At 49.5% G+C, this 22,011-nt stretch overlaps 1 protein-coding gene across 1 annotated transcript; it reads right to left on the bottom strand.

Annotated features, from left to right (window-relative positions):
* Window positions 1–71: 71 nt before the first annotated feature.
* LOC116944669 (uncharacterized) lies at window positions 72–21,307 on the bottom strand. Its single transcript, XM_032958413.2, has 9 exons — window positions 20,927–21,307; window positions 15,084–15,324; window positions 13,537–14,048; window positions 13,315–13,419; window positions 12,799–12,876; window positions 10,367–10,709; window positions 9,571–9,654; window positions 6,664–6,740; window positions 72–6,232 (listed from the first exon to the last, which is right to left on the bottom strand). Exons 2-9 carry the CDS (start codon window positions 15,286–15,288, stop codon window positions 2,564–2,566), a joined length of 5,073 nt encoding a protein of 1,690 aa, XP_032814304.2. The 5' UTR covers window positions 15,289–15,324; window positions 20,927–21,307; the 3' UTR covers window positions 72–2,563.
* Window positions 21,308–22,011: the final 704 nt, after the last annotated feature.

Here is a 22,011-nt window from a genome sequence, read left to right as displayed (position 1 = left end):
AGGAAGACCTGTCAGATTGAGCTGCTAGCTTGGGCAGCCACACACACACACACGAGTCATTTAATTCAAAATTAAGTGGGGGGCCCTTTCAGCTAATTTATTAAAGGATAGTAGGGTCTTGATGTACATGACACGCTTACACCGACAATTCCTACACCAATGTAAAGAAACATTTGTGAGAATACGCATAGTGGTGTATGTGTTTGAATACTATATATGGGGGTGCATTAGAGAAATAAGCAAACCATAAAATAAACAGCTCAGGGGCGGTAGGTATCCAGGCTCACAGCATTCTGAAGCGTCTAACACTCGCCATACATTTATAACTGCACCCCATGATCGCGTGGCTCCAACTTGAGATGTAACAATTCACAGATTCAAATCAATTCTTATGCACCCACAATGCATTCTGTAAGAATGAGATTTGTATTTCTCCACACATCCCACTGCAGATTCAACAGTCGTGCAATTTTAGATTCTACAGATTCACAGCTCCCCCCATGGATTAACATGGATACACCAATAAAGAACCTCTCGATTCCATTATCGACTCTGGATAGACTACAATGTAATATATCTTTGAGCCAAATTCATGACCACACTGACAACTCGTTAAAAATCACAAGACTGAATCATTACAGGCTCTAAACCGGAATTGCCCATGGAGAGTTTTTCCTCACGAATTCAAAACGGCGTGTGTCCTCCTCTGTGAAAACCCAGGGTAAATGTAATGGGGGAGATAATTGGCACTCGCTGAATCCTGTGACGAGTTGCATAGAATTCCTGAAGGGAAAATCCCCACTTGCTTCACATCGATATACATTGCAAACTGAGGGTAAATATCACTGGATACGTTTCATATAACTGACCTCCGGAATCCCATAATGGAACTACACATTCCTCCAAGCGACATTTTCTTTAGTCCGCAAACAGGATCATGGGATTAACGCCGAAGGGTCATTGGCTGGTGAGTGTATTGCTCAATGTCACCAAAATCTGGCAAAGTGGAACACGATATTCTATTGAAGACTGACCGTGACAATTTTTTCTGAATTGAGATACTCGACTCAAGATCGTGTTTGCAAACTATGATTTCCTTGAGCTGAATGTCGATTCTTAAAACCCTGGGTTCCCAAGTCTCAACACCCCGCAGACAGGGACACCTCGAGTCTCAAGACCAAAATTCTCCCGAGTCTTAAAATTTAGTGACCTCCAAACTATTGCTTCACTAGAAAGCACAGCTCTACACCGATGCCAACCCACACTCACTACCCCTCTTTGGTACTTGCTATTAACATGGGAAAAAAACACATGGGGCTTTTAAAATTATACAATTGCACAGCCTCTTTCTCTCACAACAAATTCACACCACTTCAAGGGGAGATGGCGACTGAAGGCTAAAGGTTTATATGAAACCACTGGGGAAATGTGCTGGTAGACATACAAAGACAATACGTGTTACGTGTGTACACATATAAAAAAAGGAAAACAACCTGACGAATAACAATGATCGTGTAAGGTGGGTAACACCGCGCATGTCCACACGTTACGCGCCACCTGTTACACCACTGGTAACTACGTGTGCATGGGTAACACGGATAAAAACACTTGTACAGGTAACATAACACCGGGGGTAAGGCACTTGGGAAGACTTCAGATAAACCCCCCCAACACACCAGCGTTTGTCCTTTAAATACAAAACAGAATCAGAATATTCATACTGGAGGAATCTGCAGAGCTATAAAGCTCTTTTTCACAGATGTCGACATCTGTCCAGTAAACATCCCGCAACTAAGAATCTACGATTGTCAAGTGAGGCGAGCGTGTAAAGAACCCAGACTAAAGCGTCGTCATCACCATTATAATTAACTCGTATCAACACCCTATTGTGGGTAACAGCTGCAGCCATTTGCCACTAAGTGGCGGTGACATTACCGGCGCTTGTGCCTGGCTACGTGCACTTTACGGCCATGTGAAGCGTCGAAGGCTCGCTAGCAGGAGGTCCACGGGACAGACCCACGTGCCGTGGGTTCACTGAAGCTCTCCGATTCAGAGTAACTCATCTCTCATCTGGCAACACTGCTTCTGGGTTAAGGCGAAAGAACAGGAGGCCACTGGCTCGTCGGCATTGGTAAATACTGGTAAGCATTGATTGGTGGCCAACAGCTTGTAGACAATGGCTAGTAGGCACTGGCTGGTAGAACTCTTGAAGGCACTAGTTGGTTGGCACTGGTGTTAATTCGTCACCCCTTGCTGGCAGAAACTTGTAGACACTGGTAGGCTTTGGCTGATAGGCACTGGTAGACACCGGCTGGTAGGCACCGGCTGGTAGACCAAGGAAGGCACAACCTGGCAAGCACCAACTGGTAGCCACTGGTAGGCACTAGTTCAGGTATGGGACTAAAAGACTGTGGCAACATCGGCAGGAGCAGGTCCGGTGCACACCACTGTCAAAGCACCTTGGTTGCCAACATCACAGGGGGTGGGGATGGGGCCCCCAACATCACGATGCCCCCCCCCCCTTTCCCCCTCACCCCCCCCGCCCTATGGGCCTCGGCGTGTCTCAACTCGTCTCCACAGCCAGGTCAGTCTGTGTCTCCTGCTCTCTCGCTCCACGGACCTGTGCGCTCGGCGCTCTGCAAGCGTCGGTCTGTGTGTATTGCTCTCGCAATATGTAGGTCTGCGTGTCCTGATCTCTGTACGCGTCGGTGTGTGCGTCGGGCTCCCTGGACGCGTCACTCCGCACGTCTCGGTCTTTAGGTGATGCGTCATTCTGTTGTGCGCACCACTCTCTGGGTGCGTCGGCCTTCGCATCCTGTTCCCGAGGTACATCGGTCTGTGTGTCGTCTTCTCGAGACAACACGGTCTGTGTGTACTGCTCCTTCGTTCTCTTATGATGCCCACACTGTTGGCTGACCACGTCCTCTTTCCCATTTACATCCGTCACCCTCTCAAATTCTGTGTCTTTCCCTCCAGCGTCATCTGTGATCTTCTCCCCGTCTTTCTCCCTTAATTTCTTCCTATCTCTCCCTCCATTATTCCCCTCATCTCTCTCCCCAGCTCCCTCCCCATCTTCCTTCCCACCTGTCTCTCCGTCATTCTTCGCAATTTTCTCCCCTTCTCTCTCCCCGTCTCCCTCTCCGGCACGTTTCATTCCCTGCCCCACATGGTGCCCTGCGCAGTGTCCGCCGTCTCCCTCTACGTCTCCATTGCTGGCATTCTGCCCAGCCGTGTCGCGCTCCAGGTAGTAGACGTTCACCAGGTTTCGCCGCAGGCGGAACGTGTAGTCGGCGTCACCGTGACAATGCCGGTCGCAGAACACGCACACTCCCCGTGTTGGTAGCGGCGGCGGCAGCGGCGGTGGTACGGGCCCCCTGGAGGTCACAGGAGCCCGCTCAGGCGACGGCCTCAACCAAGGTGGCGTCAACATCGGCCCCTTCTCCAGCGGCTCCGGCGGCAGTGGCAGTGCCGCTGGTGGTGGTGGTATCGGCACAACCTCCGTCGTCAGCTGAGACATGATCGGCGTCACATTGCAGACTCCTCCCAGATCCGGCTTCTGCTCAAACGCCTGGCGCCGGCGCCGGCAGCGCCGCCGCTCGCTCTTCCTCCTCGCTCGCGCTACTTCTTCCTCTCCCGTCCTCTCCATCTCGTCATCGTCAAAGCAGCGTTCGGGCGATGACCTTCCATCGTGGCTGTGGATCCCCTCGTCCTCGTCCATCTCCCCACGCCCCTCGTCTCCGCTGGCGCGCAGCCGGCCCTCTTGCTGCTGGTGGGCGGTGCTGTAATCGTGTCGTGTAAATGGGCCGTCCGAGTCCAGGGAGAGCGGCGACTCCATGCCGTCATCGCTCGGTGTAGAGGGAGGCGCCGTTGTCACTGCCGCGACGGCCTCCCGGCACTGTCGGGCGCCGCACAACTCCGTGCTGACCTTCAACCAGCTTGTGCCGTCGAAGGCACCGCTGCCGTGGACATAGCTGCGCTCCCGCCGGACCAAGTAGCTGCGTAGGTGGTACATGCGGTGCAGGTGCTGTTGCTGCTGCTGTAGCTGTTGGCGGTGGTCGACCCTCTGCAGCTGCAGGGCGCGAGCGAAGGCGTCACTCATGCGAGGCCCCCCCCGGTCCTCGTCGCTGCCCGGTTGATTCCAGCTGGTTCTGCCGCTGTTAGGCTCCGGTGCAAATCGGCACAGGAAGTCGACTCCGGCAGCACCGCTCGGGATGGCGCAGGCCGCTAAGTGTGAGTGCGCACCGGAAATTGGAGGCGATGGCGTGGGTGAGGAGCCCGCTGCCGGCATCTCCTCGGCTCTCGCCGTGACTGCAACCACTGCCGCCGTCGCTGCCACAGCTCCCTCACAACTAGCTGGCTGTGGCTTCGAATCCGGGGACTCCACCCAGCCAGGGCTGCAATTTCCAGCCCAAGACTTGGCAACGGATTTGCGGCCACTGTTGATTTTTCGTCTGGGCGCACGCTTCACTGGGACCCTGCGGGGGCGGCTGGAGGCGATGGCATCTGCTGGTTTCAAAGTCGACTGCAGCGACTCCTCCTCGTCGTGCGTGCAAAGCGCCAGCGGCGATTGGCTGCGATTGCCGGAAAACGCCTGCGGCTTATCTGAGAGGCGGCGTCTCTGTGCTGCCCTCGTTTGCTTCCCACTTGCGACCGAAGTCGTCGCCTCCGGTTTTAGCGAGAAGTACGGCGGCTGATGTCGCAGCGGTGAAAGCGCAGGCGGGTGGGGCACATCCGGCTGTGATTTTGCAACCGGCGGCTCCACTTCCGGCGCTTGCTTCACGGGTGACGTCGCTTCCTGCGTGCACTGCACTAGGGATATCACTTCCTGCGTGGTGTTTGTGAGCATTGTTACTTCCTCCGCCTGTTTCATCAGCAACGTCACCGCTCCCGTGCTGTTATTCACTTCCTGGTTTTTCAAAGGTGTCGGTAAAACTGGTGGCGTCACTTCCTGTTTAATAACTCCTGCTGCTCGTATTGCTTCCTGCGTGAGCGGCGATGATGTTGATGATGGTGGCAACGGTGGCTCACCCGCTCTCTCACACGATGCTGCTTCCCCTTCCTCATCTGCTGCCAGCATCACAACATTGGCCTTGCTTCTGCGGCCTCTCCTTTGACTCGGAGGGCACGCTGTGGTGGCACCCTCCCCGCCGTTCACCTCATTTGTATCGTCACCACCAGAAGACGTCTTGCGCTTGCGTGTGGGAGGCACCGCCTCGTTCTTCTCGCTATTCCTCTGCCGCTTCTTCCGGCAGTAACCTCCCCCACCGTTCTCCATCACCACTGATTCCGCCTTCTTCCTGACGGTCGCTTTGAGCTTTTTTGCATTTTTCCGACCAACCCCTTTGACATGCTCACTCTCATTGCAGGGCTTTTTGACACCCTCATCATCGCCCTTCTGCTCCAATTCCTTGCTCCTCTTCCTCTTCCTGCCCCGGCGCCGACTCCGCCCGACAGGCGCCTCAGCCTCCATTGCTAGGGCGGCCATCTTGAGGCTGGGCCGCCTGCCCTTCCTCTTCGCGGCCTTCACAATGGACGACATCACCTCCTCGCACTCCAGCTCTGCACCCGCTTCCTCCATCATAGCTGGAGGAGGCCGCGGTGATGACGGAGAGGGCAGCGCCGGCTGCGATGCCTCCCTCCCCACCGCTGGCACTTTCTCCTCGCACTTCACTTTCTTCTCCGGGGTCTCCTTAGCCGGCCCCATCACCTCCGGCGGCCCACCAGCCCTACCACGAGCCGCTACTGCTGCCGCCACCGCCCCTCCCTGCCGTTTTCCGCCCCTAGCCTCCCTCTTAACGCCATTTACTTTTGCGGCGCAACAGCCGCCACCGCTGCCGGCGTCCGATTTACCGCACACAACGGACCGCTTGCTCGGCGCTCCCTCCACCTTCACGCTTGTCGCCGACGACGACGACGACAATGCCGGCGGTGCCGGTGAAACTGTCGGCGGTGGCGGCTGCTGCTGCCGAGCCGCGGTTACGATTGTGGTGGTGGTGGTGGCGGCTGCCATGGTGGCAGCGGTGGTAGCAGTAGCGGTGCCAGTGTAGGTGGGGTGCTTGGAGCCCAGGTGGTAGGTGAGGTTGCATTTCTTGGAGGCGGCGTAGGAGCACGCGGGACAGGGGAAGCGCCGCGGAGACGTGTGCAGCAACACGTGCTTCTTGTAGTTGCTGCGGTCGGCCGTGCGGTAGCCGCACTCACCGCACACCAGCGGTTTGGGCCCGTCTGAGTGGACCTGCGCGCGAGGACCGGTGCACAGTTTCCATAATGAGGCGAGGCTGGCATTGAGATGCACATACGCACATACAAATGTTGAACTGCTAGCACGCCATATGGAGCCAACCGTGCTAATCGGCGGCCACCGAATAGTTATAATGCAAAATAGTTATTTGTGTAGTTGTGGAAATACAATTAACTAAATAATAACCATCTGCTTCATTTATTTGGTTACTTATATTCTCCATAATTACACAAATTACAATTTTGTGTTGCGTATAAAAGAGGTTTGCAGACTTGGACCTATATGTTAAAAAGAGTGTTCTTGTATTATTATTATTACTCATATATAATGAACAATCAACAGAGATATAACCGACAATGTTGTACTGTACTTAGCATCATCTAGGTGCCCCCTCTCCCATAGGTTCCACCCCCCTACGGCTTCACCTGTCTCAGGTGACGCGTCACTTCGTGCTGATTGGACGCGACGTAGGTGCACTGGTCGCAGTGGAAGGGCTTCTCGCCTGCAGAGGCAGAAGGAGAGTTTCAGAGAGAACCCACCGTCCATGGTGGCACACATGGTGACACAGGACCATTTCAGAGAATTGCCACTGATGTTCACCATGCCTAGGAACCAAACTTAGAAACCCCAGGTTTGTAACGCAGTGTGCTAACCACTACACTACCACCACTTCTCACACACACACGTACATTTAGACACAAATACACACGTAGAAGACAAAGAACCCCCAGTATAGTCTTAGCAGACTTTTGGGGCAAGTGCTTTTAAATGAGCAGCTATGAAGGCCAGAATGGTATACAAGGGGGTGGATGGCTAGCACCAAGCCCGACCGCCTTTGTCTCCCCAGTGGCATTGTTTACACAACACGCCAGGTACTCATTTGAGGCTGAGTCGACCTAGAGAAGCTGCCGGGCCGGTTAAGATAATATAATCGTCTCTGGTGTTGGTGGCCGTGAGCCAGAATCCAAATCGGGTCGCCTCATCCACAGACGCCAATCTTGATACCGCTCGTACCAGTCATCAGAAAGTTGAATCAGCTCCATGTTCTTCTGTACTACATCAGCCGATTTCCTCTCCAGCCCGTGCCATGCCTGTTTAGCCACCTGTATCCAGCCAGAAGTTGCTTGGATATGTGGTGGTTGGGCATGTGGACTAAATGACCCAGCCAACAAAGCCTCACCTGCCGGAGAATCTCACTGATGGGACTGTGTTCAGATCATTCAAGGATCTCTCAACTACTCGCAAAATCCAGTATGGTTAAACCGAGGATAGATGATAAACAGCAATGATGTTCCTACAAAGGGGTTAATATTTTGCAAGCACAGTACCGGATTATCCTAGTAGCAAAAGTAGCATATGCTACAGGCCCCGCACTAAATGGTTTAAAGCTATCAATTCCGGTTCAGTGATTCTGCACTTGCTCTATTACTATAGTACTATACTGGCTTCAACGTATATGAATGACTGGGTGGTTAATCCGGCACTGACCAGCAGATATAACCATGGCTGAAAAGGCTTGGAGCTTTGTACGGAGCAAGAGGCTCATTAGCTTGCACAGTGTTAAGCAACAGGTGAAAAGGTAATGTCGCTTGACTGATTGGGAGTGAGACCTTCGTTGCCATACCGGAGCTGGTCATAAAGCACACTGTCCAGGTATGGAAACACCTCCACTCTCTCCACAACTGCCCTAACACCCATAGGGAATGGAGGGGCTGGAGTGTTTTGTGCCATAAAATACCCACGCAGGTACTTTGCTCTTGTAGGGCTGATGGTAAGGACACTTCTCTTAGAAGCACGCTCCAAGCTCAGCAGTGGAGGCTCCAACTCCATCTCAGTGTGACCAGCAATTACCAGATCATCAGCATAAATAACATGGTTGGACAATAGGGGGCCACATCCTCTGACCATACACAAACATCCATCAACCTCCCATTATATCTGTAACAGATGAAAATTACTCTGGTGCCAGCCAAGGAGAGCATCTCAAAATACATTGGCAGAGAAGACGTTAAATAGTGCATGGGCCAAAGAATATTCTTGTCACACCCTAAAGCAAACAAGAACTGGTTCAATCTCCTTGCTACGCAACTTTACCTGGACATGGCCACCATCATAAAGAATAACCCAGAACACTGGCCTATGCATGGTATCATGGACCTTGAGAGCAGATCAAGACAGCAGAGTTGTAGGTCATGTTGAAATTTTCTATAGCTCTGCTGTAGCAGACAGACAAGAGAATATTGTGTCTGTGCAGGCCCACCGCGGTCTGAAACCACATTGGGGCTCCGCAAGCCTCTCGCCCCTCAGCGTGCACACAATCGCAATCCTAACACAGCAATTCACTTGACAGGGCATCTCTGCCTTGTGTTTTACCTGGCCTTGGGCTCTACATCACCCTTCATACTTGCTGAATAAATGGTACATCAGCCAGCCACTCGCAGGAAGCGGCTACTCCCTCCCATATTGGAGACAATGCAGCCTCAGCAGGGTCAACCCAATCTTGCTCCGTGATGTTATCCGAGCTAAGGGGGTTTTTCACCTTCCCCAATACCTAACATAAATATTCTCGCTTGCAACCTTCATTAACAAGCCAACACCAGGTGATTGTGGGTTTCAATGGGGTCCTTAGGTGGACACGCACTACCGCAGTGGAAGAATGGCAGGCACATCTTACAGATGACAAATTTATTGCAAGTGGGCAGACCAGCTCTACGGTCAGTCCTGGTGTCAAGGATATGGGCTGGAATTCACTTTTCCATCACACTACAGAGTCCAGTAGATGCTCTTGCCAAAGCTGGCTATGCCAAATGGGCTTTGGCCTGAATACGTCACAGGCGCCTGTCCCCCCCGCCCCCCGGGTGTTACTGGCACAAACTTAGTTTGGTATTTCCACCAAGGTTATGGTTACCAGCCCCTCGCACACACTAATACATGCGCATACACACAAAAAAAAACACAACACGTAAAAAAGCCACTAATAAAGCAGTCACACACAAATGTATAAACACTGTCACAGACATAAAAACACAGACACACATACAAATTCAATCTCTCTTTCAAAAATAGCACCAATTATTTCACCACATCACCTGTGCCAGGATAGGTGTACAAAAACACATTTACACAAAGCCACGTTACACAAACCTCACATTAAATCACATTTAACTTAACTCTACAACACCAACACATTCTTCAGCCACTTACACGTACCTACGTTAAGTTAAACAAAATTTTTAAAATCGAAACAGTATTTTAAACTATAAAAACTAAAAGAAATCTTTTTTTACCAAACATAGCTCTCACAGCTACAGCTTTACACGAGAGCCACTCACCCGAGTGTATGCGCATATGGCGGGTGAGATGAGTCTTCTGTGAGCTCGAGTAGCTGCAGTGTGGACACTGGTAGGGCCTTTCACCTGCAAAAAAATACAAACATCCCCATGTGGCATTCTGCGCACTCGTTACACACGCAAAAGTGCTCGCCACAATACCTCGCTGATCTCGCCAGAGAATAAACCATCATTACGCAAAACCCAGTCATCCTGGCAGCAGCGGTGGCTTTTGGCTGGCAATGGAACAAAGACGGTCACCACATCTCACGATTTCAGATGCACTTGTGTCCTTCTGGAATGCTCTTCCTTTCGATATTAGGGAGCCACTGGAGCTATCCACTTTTAAATATAGATTGCAAACAATTTCTCGAGGAACTGATTTTTGTGTTTAGTTTTATGTCCTTCCCCCGCACCTGCAATTAGCACGGTTGACTAAGTACGGTTCGAAAGAATTTTAACATACATAATTATATTCACAGACTGGAGAGAGTTTGCGTGCTGTTAAGGGCAGCGTGGTGCATGAGGGGACAATATGGCCAACGGCAGTCCCAGCCACATTTGTCTCTCCAGTGCTGACACGTTACACACCGCACTGGGTACTCCGACTTCAACAGCGCTAACGTCCTCGTGGAGGCCCAGGAACTCGACACTGATGTGAGCCGTGAGTTAACATCTCACCACCGTGGTGCCCACTGATAATGCCTGTGAACGAAACACACTCAGGTGGGTGGGTTCGTAGATTAGTGCGCTAACCACTCCCACTACCGCACCAAAGACAAAAGATTCCAACACACACCTGTGTGTGTGCGCACATGCTGGAGGTAGTTGTTCTTGCGGTCCGAGTAGTAGCAGCAGGACCCGCAGGTGTACACTTTGCGCGGAAAGTGGTTGCGCAGGTGTTTCTTCCAGTGGTACTCGCTCACCGTGCTGTACAAGCACAGGACGCAGCGGAACACTCGCTCGCCACTCTGCACCATCGCTCCTCCTTCAACTACCGGTGCCGAAGCTGGTGCGAGAACCGGCGCCACCACCGCCGAGTGTTTCTCCCGGTTCTCACTGGGGCGCGGTTCGTTGGGTTGGCGAAGGGGTGGCACCATCGGGCTCGGAGGCAGCGCTGCGCCGGCAACGCGCTCGTGGTGCTTGGGAGGGAGAAGTGCAGAGAGACAGAACGCACCGCTGATTTGACCTTGTCCTGATTGCTTTACGTGATCCTGCGGTTATCCATGATTTTGGCGACAAAAGGAACATCTCATCGTCCTTTTACAAAACTAAAAACTATATTTTTATTTTGCCAGGTAAGACCCGCTGAGCTATGTGGCTCTTTTTCAGAAATGACTTGGCCATAAATGATAACCCAACTAAGTGGCTTATCATGTGGAAATTTCTAGCAGCCAAATACTCTAAACACGTTTCTAAATATGGAGGGAAAAACTAGAGGGGGACCCGGTGAAAAAAAAATCCACATGACCACGGGGAGGGAGACATGCAAACTCCAAATATACAGGTGTCAGTCAGGAGCGAACCCATGACCTGCTGCATACCAGGCAAGATAGTTAACATCTCGCCACCGTGGCACCACTATGTTTATAAGTAAACGTAGTGACGTGCCACGAAAGGTGGCACCAACATGCATGGTAATATGACCAGATACCGTAGCACAACCAAGACGCAAGCACTCCCATAAACAGAACCATACAATCTATCAGGACAAGACACAATGGCCCAATCACAGGTGTGACACAACCAGGCATACTGACAATCAAATAAAAAAAACACAACCACACGCAACCACAACACACTGCGGAATAACCGCACAGCGAGTCACGAGAATACAATGCGACATGACCACAGGTGAGGTGACCCGTGGGTGAGGATGAAACCATACACAGTGACACAATACAAGTGGCAACACAGCAGCAACACGCAGCTCTACAACCATATACAGAAACACACAAAGACAAAGTTCAAACTAGATTTGAAGCTTTCGTGACTGCAGGAATTACTCTTTGGTACTTTCGGTAAAGTCACGTAGAAAGGAATTCAATAAAATAATAATAGAATATGACGTTTCGATTGCAACACAAGCAACCATCATCAGGTACAAATGAATGAGAAAACAAACCTAGTAAACTTGGAAATATAATGCAATACAACACAGAGAGAATCGGCCAACAAAACAGTCAACACCCCACCTGGTTGATTACGTTTTTCCAAAGATTTGCTTTCTACCGTGCTTGTTAATAAGTCCATTCTCTCCTCTGGCCGCTATGGGCAGGAATTCCACACAACTCCCCCTCTGCCCCCCCCCCCCTCTCTATTTAAGGCCTCGACACAGAGACATTGTCTTTCTGTGTGCCTATGTGTGTGTCTCCCTCTTTGTCTCTGTGTGAGTCTCTGCTTGTGTGTCTGTGTGTTTTGTTTCTCAAATTTAGCAATCTTTGGAAGAACGTAATCAACCAGGTGGGGTGTTGACTCTTGTGTTGGCCGACTCTCTGTGTTGTATTGCATTATATTTCCAAGTAAACTATGTTTGTTTTCTCATTCATTTGTACCTGATGATGGTTGCTTGTGCTGCAATCGAAACGTCGTATTCTATTATTTAATTTAATTTATTTCTACGTGACTTGACCGAAAGAACCAAAGAGTAAAGACAAAGTTCCCCCGCATAGCCTCATCAGACTGTTGGGGCAAGTGTTGTTAGCGAGCACCTATGGAGGACGGAACGGCACACGGGGGGTGGGTGGCCGACACCACGCCCAGCTGCCTTTGTCTCCCTAGTGGCGATGTGTACACACTGTACCAGGTACTCATTTGAGGCTCAGTCGACAATAGAGGAGGCCCAGGACCAGTTCAGATAATCAGCACTGATGTTGGCATAAGTGGGAATCGAACTCGGATCGCTGGGTTTGTAGCGGAGCGTGCTAACCATTGCGCTACAGGCACACACACACACAGATGCAACGACACAATAATACGTTAACACACAAACGACCAGGCACGCACGAAGACACAACACAGAGAACGCAACACTGTGACAACGACGCAACGGCTGCACGTGCGTACACCCACCAAATTCACCATTGTCATAACTGTAACTACACACAACAATGGTAGCTGAAGGCGCTACACTAGCTCGTTAGGTGTGACGGTTAAACAGGGAGTCGCGGTGAAAGTTAGAGAGAGCAAGGCGGTGAGACCGAAAGAGCGAGGAGGGCGGTGCAGCAGTACCTTGAGGTGCGCTAGGTAATGGTCGTAGCGATTCGTGTTGTAGCCGCACTTCTCGCAGCGAATGGGACCACCCGCGGCCTGTAACAACGTGGCACAGAACACCCAACAACAACCAGCAACACTCGTATCGGTGCGTGTGTGCGAGGGTATGGGTATGTGTGTGTGCAACTCTTTTTACGGGGAGCTGTAGTGCAGCTGTAGTGTAGACCAAAGTTCGATTCCCGCTCAATGACGAATCACTTAACTGGTACTGGGCCTCTTCGAGGTTAACTCAGCTTCAAATAAGTACTTGATGCGATGTGTAGACTTCAGCACTTTGAGACAAATGCGGTCTGGCGTGGTGCAGGCCACCACATGCCCTCGTTTGCTGTATCAGCCTTAATAGGTGCTCGCTAACAGCACTTGCCCCAACAATCAGTTATAGGCTATACTTGGGATGTTTGCTTTTGTCTCTTTTCGTGTATGTGTGTTAATGTGTGTTTGAGTACTGCATGCGAGTGTGTGTGCGCATCTCACCGTGTGCACTTGCGTGCGCACGTTCATCTCACCCTGCTGCTCCAGCAGGTATTTTTTGACTCCGTGGGAGCTGATGTGATGTCGGAATTCCGCCTCGGAGGTCGCCTACGCGGCACATCCAGGGGTGGCAGAACGCGTCACAACACGTGAGGGGCATCCATCCATTGCACAATCACACGGCAGCAGGGAATGGGCACGTAGAGAACCAGTGCCGCCACTTACCGTGAACTGACAGGGCCGGCAGAAGAAGCTCTTCGGGCGCCGGGAACCCCTGGACCTCGCCTCACCACCACTCCCCACCACCGCCTCGTCCTTCTCCACCGCCGTCACCACCACCGCTGCCGCCACTGCCGCACCACCCACGGGCAGCCCAGACTCTCCAGTCAAAGCCTGCTCCTCACCTGCCTGCGGCACGCAAGGCCCCACGGCCGTCAGGGGTTCCTGCACCAACATTGGCGGCCGGGAAGGAACAGGGGTGGCCGTGATTTTGCGGAAGTAACCAACAGCACCGCGCGCGCCCTCTTCCAGTTTCATCGCGGCCGGCGCCGGCCCGGCTGCCGCTGCTACCGCTGCTGCTGCCGCAGCCACGGCCGCCTCCGCTGACGCGGCTGACGCGGCTGCTGCCGCCACTGCAGCAGCTTCGAGTTTTGAGAGCTCTTGGGCGAAGCGGTCGGGCAGCCGCAGGCTTATGCCGTTGTCGTCGTCATCATCATCCAAAAGCGGCTTTATTAGACCTGAGGGAGACAGCGGCACAGCAACAATTGTTAATCTCGTCGCCACGGCAACATGCGTGTTTACCATCAACGTTTTGTCCGCCATTTGTAACATCACCGGTGGTCAAGATCCACAACAGTGGCAGCCAAAGGAAGGAAGACACCGTATAATTCTAGTGTTCCCTACTTTGTATACCAAATTATAATAATGATCTTTGTTCAGAATCTATTCAGACTGGAGAAATCCGATGAACTATGAAGCTCTTTTTCACAGATGTCCAGTAGGGGCGGATCAGCAAGTTACAAGTTGTTGATCCAGGAAACCTGACGGGGTCCCAAGACTCTTTTTTAGAGTCCTGCTGTATCTTGGAATATTTGGTAAATTCCTTGAGTAAAGTGTTTGACTTACATGTGGGAGGAAACCAGAGGACCTAACGAAAACCCACCACGCAGACAAGGGGATAATACTCACAACGCCACATGGGTAGATTTAAGAATCCATTGCCATGCTGCCATCTTGTGGTTACCTCGCAGCCTAAGCCTACAACAACGGGCAGTTTTCCATCTAAGCACTAACCAGGCTAACAACCTGGTTTTCTCTCTTCCCTGATGACAGTGGACCATCTCAATCATGTCCGAACGACACATGGAAGGTATGGATATTTCCCTATAAATGGAACGTTAACTACTCACCAAATTGCGAACGAGGTGAGGTGCCAACCATCAGGCATATCTCCACTGTATTGACTGCCCTATACAACAGGCTTAGTCTGGTGGAACAAGTGGACTCCACTCGGCTACGCTGGATGCAGCGGAATGTCTTACAAAATTCAAAATACAATTGTAGCCTGTTACTTTTTTCTAAATGCCATAAGAAAGAAGACTAACCAACTCAGGCCTGCTTATCTTCCGAGATCAGGCACATTCTGAGTTAACTGGTGACTGGCAATCGATGCTTGTTCAGCGGCGAATCTGTCCTTCTCTTGACGTGCTGGTGCTCTCTGCCCATCTGGTGCTAATCATGGTGCCACCCACTCATCTGCCAACGCCACTCACCTCCTCCCCTTTCGCCGCCACTGCCACCATCATCATTGTCATCATCGTCATCGTCGTAACTCATGTCGACATCCGACATCAGCGCCAGTTCCGCCACCGTCTTCAGCTCGGCCATCAGGGGCCCCTCACTGGTGCCGCACTCGGTGGACGGCACCGCTGGGGCCTCGCCGGCATAACAGCCCATGCTCACCGCCCCCGAAGCCATCTTGGAGCCGGCTCTCGATGGAAGAAGTTTGGGACTCTGTGTGTGAGAGAGCAGGTGCAAACTTCAGCTGCAGTGCAGCAGTAAGAGAAAAACTAAAGTACTTTGGACACAGCTATATAGGCATCATGGGGAAAACATGTAGAATATTTTATATTGATAAATTAGTGACATTTTATAAATGCGCCACTATTATCGTGCAAGGCTATCAAAAATGCACTGTGTTTCAGGGATCGTTAAGTTTGCAGTCGTGTCACAGTCCGACGGCGCTGTTGCTATGGGTAATCCTAACTGAGGAATTGAGACACTGTTGATTGAATAAAGTGAAAGGAAAATGGAACAGAGGTATACACAGTCCAAGATGGACAAGGTAGTATTATAAACATAATAACCACAGCATTATACCAATGTTATAGCAAAGCACAATATCACAGAGTGGCTTCATCACAGGTCACCAACACTCAGTATCGTGTACAACGACAAAGAGAGGTAATATCCGACAGCCTGACACTGTAGCCTATCTCTTTAGGCCACAGTCTGTCTCTGTAAGATATGTTGTCTCCAGGGGCTATAGACTTGGGTGGGGATTTGATACAGCTGTGCCTTGTTAACTGTGAGCCCAGTCAAGGCCCCATTGTCTGGGTAACACGTGTTCCCATCTGTTACTACTGCTGTGGATGGTGCACCCATGGCCCAGCCACAGTAAGGGCATGGCTTTGGAATTGTGGCTAAGAGGTAGGACTCTAGCAAAAGAGGTCATGTGCCGTCGAGGACATGACTAAGATGCAATAAATCACCAGGCGATGGAAACAACCCATTAAGGTAATGCGTTGATTTTCATAGCCAACATAATGAATAATATATTTTTTGGAAATTATCTTGTCAAATTTCTGTCGTAAGACCCTCAACCACCCGAGACAGCCAAACAAATTAAATTGTCACACCGAAAAGTGTTTATAGATGCACCAAGATTAATGTTCCAGCTCACTTACCGGTTAGAGAAAGATCTTTACCACAGAACGTATCAGATATTAGATATCAAAAAGACAAGCATGTACTGATTGTAGTTATTAACTCGGTGATCTGGGTTACATGAAATATCAAAGCATTACGACATTGGTTCAGTTAAACTGGACTGGTAGCAAATACAATCAACTGAAAAAGCACAACGGTTTTAAATGAGAACATATAAGCGAAAAGGAGAAAATTGCACAGCCACATATTACACATGATAAACAATCCAAAACAAAATAAAAGTAAAACGAAGAGCATTTTACACCTCGGTTTCCTGAAGATTAATAGTTTCAGTTCAAATTAAGAATCAAAGGGGACAACTTTTAAATGTAAGTGGGTACAGTAACGTTACATACAGAGAAAACAAAACATTAAAAGAATACATTTCGATTTAAAGCTTTCGTGACTGCAATGATTCATCTTCTTTGGTTCTTTCGGTAAAGTCACGTAGAATGAGAATAAAATAATAAAAAAGAATAAATTGATCAAATAAAATAACACAACAATATTATATTATTATTGTGTTATTTTATTTTATCAATTTATTATTTTATTCTCATTCTACGTGACTTTACCGAAAGAACCAAAGAAGATTAAAAGAATAAACGTTGAAATGTGAGGTCACAGCCAACTCATCACATGACCTATCAACGGCATTGTCCAGACCTGAGGTCAATTACAATTTGAATAACTCCAGCATTGTTCACCGAAATTACAATTACACTGCGATTGAGATTCACTACGAAAAAGGCAATCACTATTGTAATTCACTCGAGGCCTGGTTTTGTCCCAGGACTTATGACAACCGAAATAGAATGCAGGAAGAACACGGCCTGCGGAGGGCAAGGCCGCGAGACGGTTTAACTTATGAACGGCATGACCTATGCTGTACATGGGAGAGGTTTTTACGTTGTTGGTAAACATTGCTGTGAAAACTCAGGGCATGATGGCCAGAGGTACAGCCCGCTAATGTTAAGGCTTGCCGTAAAATGGGCATAACTTCTCAAGGACATGGCCTATTCAGGGCCTGGCCTGTACAACAGAGGGTATATGCCCAACACCTTAGGGTGATGAGAGAAATTAATAATAGGCTTTACCCTTTCCGGCAATAATGCAGGAGTTAAGATATTCAAACAGCAAATAGACATTAATTGCTACAAAGGGTCCCCCCATCGATACAGCTCAGGTGGTTATGGCTAAAATGTGACTCTGGAAAGCGAAGGCAGGACTCAGAGAATGCAGTGGTCAATCTGGGGTGTTGGTGGGAGGGCATTTCTAACATTTTTTTTAATTTAAACAGGGAATAAGATGCCAGCTAGCAACCTCAGCAAAGATGAGCGTTTTGAATTATATAAATTAAAAAAGAGGGATGACATTGTCAGCCTCTCAGCCGACAAGGGCAATGCCACTGTCATCATGGATAAAATAGAATATAACAACAAAATTCAAGAATTACTCAACGATGGCAGCTATACAAAAATAAAGAGATCCCACCAACAGTCTCGTCATACAAACCAACAAAATAATTTCTGATTCAACCGCATTAATTGATCAAACCAAACAGTTCTCGTTGAAACCTTCTGCTGCCAGGCCACCAAGATTATACGGCTTACCAAAAATACATAAAGTAGATACACCCCTTCGTCCCATCGTCTCTACTATCAACTCCCCCACCTACAAACTGGCTCGTTTTCTGTCTGAAATCCTGCGGCCTTTCACTGGAAAAACCACCTCAGCGGTACAAAATTCTACTCACCAGGTATCGACAATCACGGGTATTTCCCTGTCCCCAGACGACCTGCTTGTCAGTTTTGATGTAGTTTCCTTATTCACCAAAGTTCCTGTACCTGACACCATCGCAATCATTGAAGACTTGGTTCATCAAGGACTAAAAACACTGAGGCACCCCCCCCCCCCTGGTGAGACACTGCTTAACCAATACATACTTCACTTGGAATGGAACTTTCTACAAACAAACTGAGGGCACCCCAATGGGCTCCCCCTATCTCTGGTTGTAGCCAACATTTTCATGGAGAAATTTGAGACTGATGCCATCCAGACTGCCACTCTGCGCCACTTTTGTCATCTGGACACATGGCCGGCCTGCTCTAGACCAATTCCTCGACCACATCAATTCCATACACCCAGCCATCAGATTTACCATGAAAGTCCAAAAAGATGGCAAGCTACCTTTTTTGGATGTCCTAATAAAAAAGAGACCTGATGGTTCAATGAGCCACTCTGTCTACAGGAAAGCTACCCATATGGATGCTTACCTGAAACCGGATTCCCACCACCATCCATCCCAGAAAAATTCCCTCATAAAGACTCTGCACCATAGAGCCCAATGCATATCCGACCAGGAACACATAGCCAGTGAACTCTAGCACGTACACCAAGCTCTTAAGGCTAATGGTTACTCCGACTACACAATCCGCAAAGCTATCACTCCAACCATGAAGAAGGACCCTCTTGAGGAGCCTTTCAAAACCATTACTTTACCCTACATTGCGGGGATCACAAAAAATATCTCCAAAATCTTGAATAAACACAAGATCCAGGTTCGATTCAACACATTACATAAAATCCGTGATCTGGTTCCGTCTGTAAAAGATGTGATTCCGGGCATACAGTACCCTGGTGTCTACAAACTAAGTTTCCTCTGTGGTAGTAGTTACATTGGAGAAACCAAACGACATGTCTCGGACCGCATCCGTGAACACAAAGCAGACCTAAAACACGGTAGGACCAACACCTCGACCGTGGCAGATCACTGTTATAATTCAGTAAGCTCACATGATATTGACTTCTCCAAGACAGAGGTTCATCGCAAGCCATCTGGCTACCATGAAAGATTCGTTCATGAGGCTATCCACATATACAAACACAAGAGACAATTTCAACCGAGAAGATGGATTCTGGCTTAGCAATCATTGGAAGGATTTGATAAACCATTTCGGGTCTTAATTGATTGTTCACGCTTACGGTGGCTTTCAGACCGTATCCATTATTTTTCGTCTCCCCCCTCTTTTCCGAACATAGATGGACTCGTCCATCTGAACAAACTGTCAAATCGCTCTCCGTGGTGCTAACGTTAAAAAATAACCGCCACTTTTTTTCAAAATTTCTTGCTGTGGTTTTCACACCTGATAATGATTGCTTGTGTTGCAGCCGAAACGTCGTGAGAATTTTATTGTTTTATATATTTATTATTTTATTGTTTCCCTTCTACGTGACTTTACTGAAAGAACCAAGAATATGAATCCCTGCAGTCACGAAAGCTTTAAATAAAAAAGGGGAATACACTTATTCATATTCTTAGCTCTTTCGGTAAAGTCACGTTGAAGGGAAACAATAAAATAATAAATTATATATAAAACAATAAAAATTCTCACGACGTTTAAGAATACACTTCTTAAAATACTCGAGGTCGGAGCTCTATTTAATAAGCTTGCACACGTGGGCCTGCCTCGCCCATATACCTGTTGAACTGTCTGCATCCCCCTTTGAGGGGAGCTTTAACTTACACACGGCATTGCCCACAACATAGGGGGCACGACCTATGTGAAGGGCACGGCTCGAGGGCATGGGTTGAACGCGGCACCACCACGCAGCCCTTTATGGCCAAGCGGCCCCTGAGCAGAGCCCATGAATCCAAAACCCCCACAAGTACAAACCTCCTCCTCCATTCCGCCAACACCACAGCCAAGCCTGGAGCCTAAACTCACCCATACTTCGCTTTCAACATTTCCCAAAACAACTAAACAACACCGAAACAACAACAATAAACATCGACAAGATAATTAATCAACAAGGCTTGACTTTTAAACTCAGGACGCAGGGCCCACGATGTCGTCGCGGTCTCGCCGTGGCAAACAAAACTGCGTCAACTTTTCACAAGATCTCGTTTTGTCTGCCAATTAGTTTGTTTTTCCCCTTTCCAGAGCGCAACAACAACAAGACAAAACAATCTGTGTAAGACCGAAGAAGCGAGAGAGGAATTCGGGATGCCGTCTCGAATTTCACCTCGGTAACAACAAAAAAACGTTGTGGGCGGGGGGGGGGGTAAAGAAGAGATTTTAAAATCCTGACTTTAAATAAAAGTTGCCTACGCGCAAAACTATACTTAAAGCGGGCGATTTGCAAGTCGATGAAGTTTCTTTCTCATTCTATTCATGTATCGCTTTACCTCGCGCAAACAAACGAGCGGGCGCGCGCCGCGGAGGCTGATAAATAATGAATGGCGTGGGGCGCTGTCCAGCGTTGGGGGCCGAGAGAACGACAACCCGAGCCACAGCAGCAGCCACAGCAGCCTTCTTCCCCCACCACCACCAACACATCTCTCGTCTCGACAAAAGCCATGAGCGCAACCACTTCCACCGCAGCAACGACCACGGGCGACCGCGAAGCGACGACTTGCCAAAGGCGCTCAGACGAGTTTCGAGCAACTTTGGGCGAAGTTTGAACACTTTTATCCGTGATCGATTTCACTCTGCCGCGGCGGGATGGTGGAGGGAGGGAGGGGAGGGGAAAGAGGCGCGCTGTTGACGGTACGGCGACCGCCAAACTACAACAAACTACACGGGCAACAACTACAACAACAACCGCGAGTGACTGCGACCCTCACCGCCGTGGGCCCTGGAAGAAGCCGGGGCTTTAATGGAGGAGATCTGCGCGGTTCTCCGCGCTCGCTCAACTCGACCGCATTCCTTCACAGCGCCGCTTCAGGGCTCCGCCATCACCGGGCGCCTCTGCCCATCTTTCCTTCTGCCGATCTTCCGGAAGACATCTTCCGGAATATTCATCGATCTTCCGGAAGATTCATCGATCTTCCGGAAGAAGGAGAGCCCTCGCGTTTCGGAAGATTGTACTGCCCCCGTTCAATTGACGGGTTTGCTTGAAAGGGAATCTTCCGGAAGATGCCTACTCCCTGTTCAATTACCGTTCCACAGGTTTTCCAGAAGATTCTTCCGGAAGATGCGTGGCTTGTTTGAGGTTGTCTCGATTTGTTCTGGAGAAATCCGATGAGCTACTAAGCTCTTTTTTTACAAATTGTCCAGTAAGGGGGGGGGGGGAGGGGGGCATGGGGTCAGAAAGTTACAAGAAACAATACAAAACAGATGAGTGTATAGGAACGCTAAAGCAAATCACTAAATAATACAAAAATAAAGTTTGACGGTCACTGTAGTAACAATTGTATAAATACAGAGGACATCAATTCCTGCCGATTCGTTACGAACGGCGAGTCGCATCTTCCGGTAGAAGCGGGCGTGTTGGCGTTGATTGGGGGTGGTTGTTGAAAGTTGGTTTGTTGGGTTGGGGGTTGGGTGTTGTGTTGGATGTAGGGTGTTGTGCTGGATGTTGTGTTGGATGTGCTGTGCGTTTTGTTGGATGTAGGGTGTTGTGTTGGGGGGTTGGGTGGTGATTACTAGATGTTGTGTTGAATGTTGGAGGGTTGTGTTAGATGTTCGGGGGTTGGGTGTTAAGTTGGGTGTTGACTTGTGTTGTAGCTGCAAATTGGGTTGAGTTGGGAGGGGTCTTCCGAAAGTAGCGCAGAACGGGCTCGTTTTTATTTAAATCTTCTGGAAGTGGTATATTGGTCTTGGAACGGAGAGTAGAATCTTCCGGAAGAGGCAACCCCACACGCGGCTACTTTTGTGTTGGGCTGTGTTCATCTTCTTTGGTTCTTTCGGTAAAGTCACGTAGAATGAG

This window comes from Petromyzon marinus, chromosome 21, assembly GCF_048934315.1.
Source record: "Petromyzon marinus isolate PM22_M1 ecotype Great Lakes invasive population chromosome 21, UKy_Petmar_22M1.pri1.0, whole genome shotgun sequence".
NCBI classification, from domain to species: Eukaryota; Metazoa; Chordata; class Hyperoartia; order Petromyzontiformes; family Petromyzontidae; genus Petromyzon; species Petromyzon marinus.
This window is presented reverse-complemented; position numbering and strand designations above follow the sequence as displayed.

Excerpts from the sequence above, each read along its gene's own strand:
- LOC116944669 (XM_032958413.2), bottom strand. The coding sequence starts at position 15,288 with ATGGCTTCGGGGGCGGTGAGCATGGGCTGTTATGCCGGCGAGGCCCCA. Across the intron at positions 14,049-15,083 it reads TGGCGGCGAAAGGGGAGGAG|GTCTAATAAAGCCGCTTTTG; the intron begins GTGAGTGGCGTT and ends TGTCTCCCTCAG. Across the intron at positions 9,655-10,366 it reads GCATGTGCGCACACACACAG|GTGAAAGGCCCTACCAGTGT; the intron begins GTGTGTGTTGGA and ends ATTTTTTTGCAG.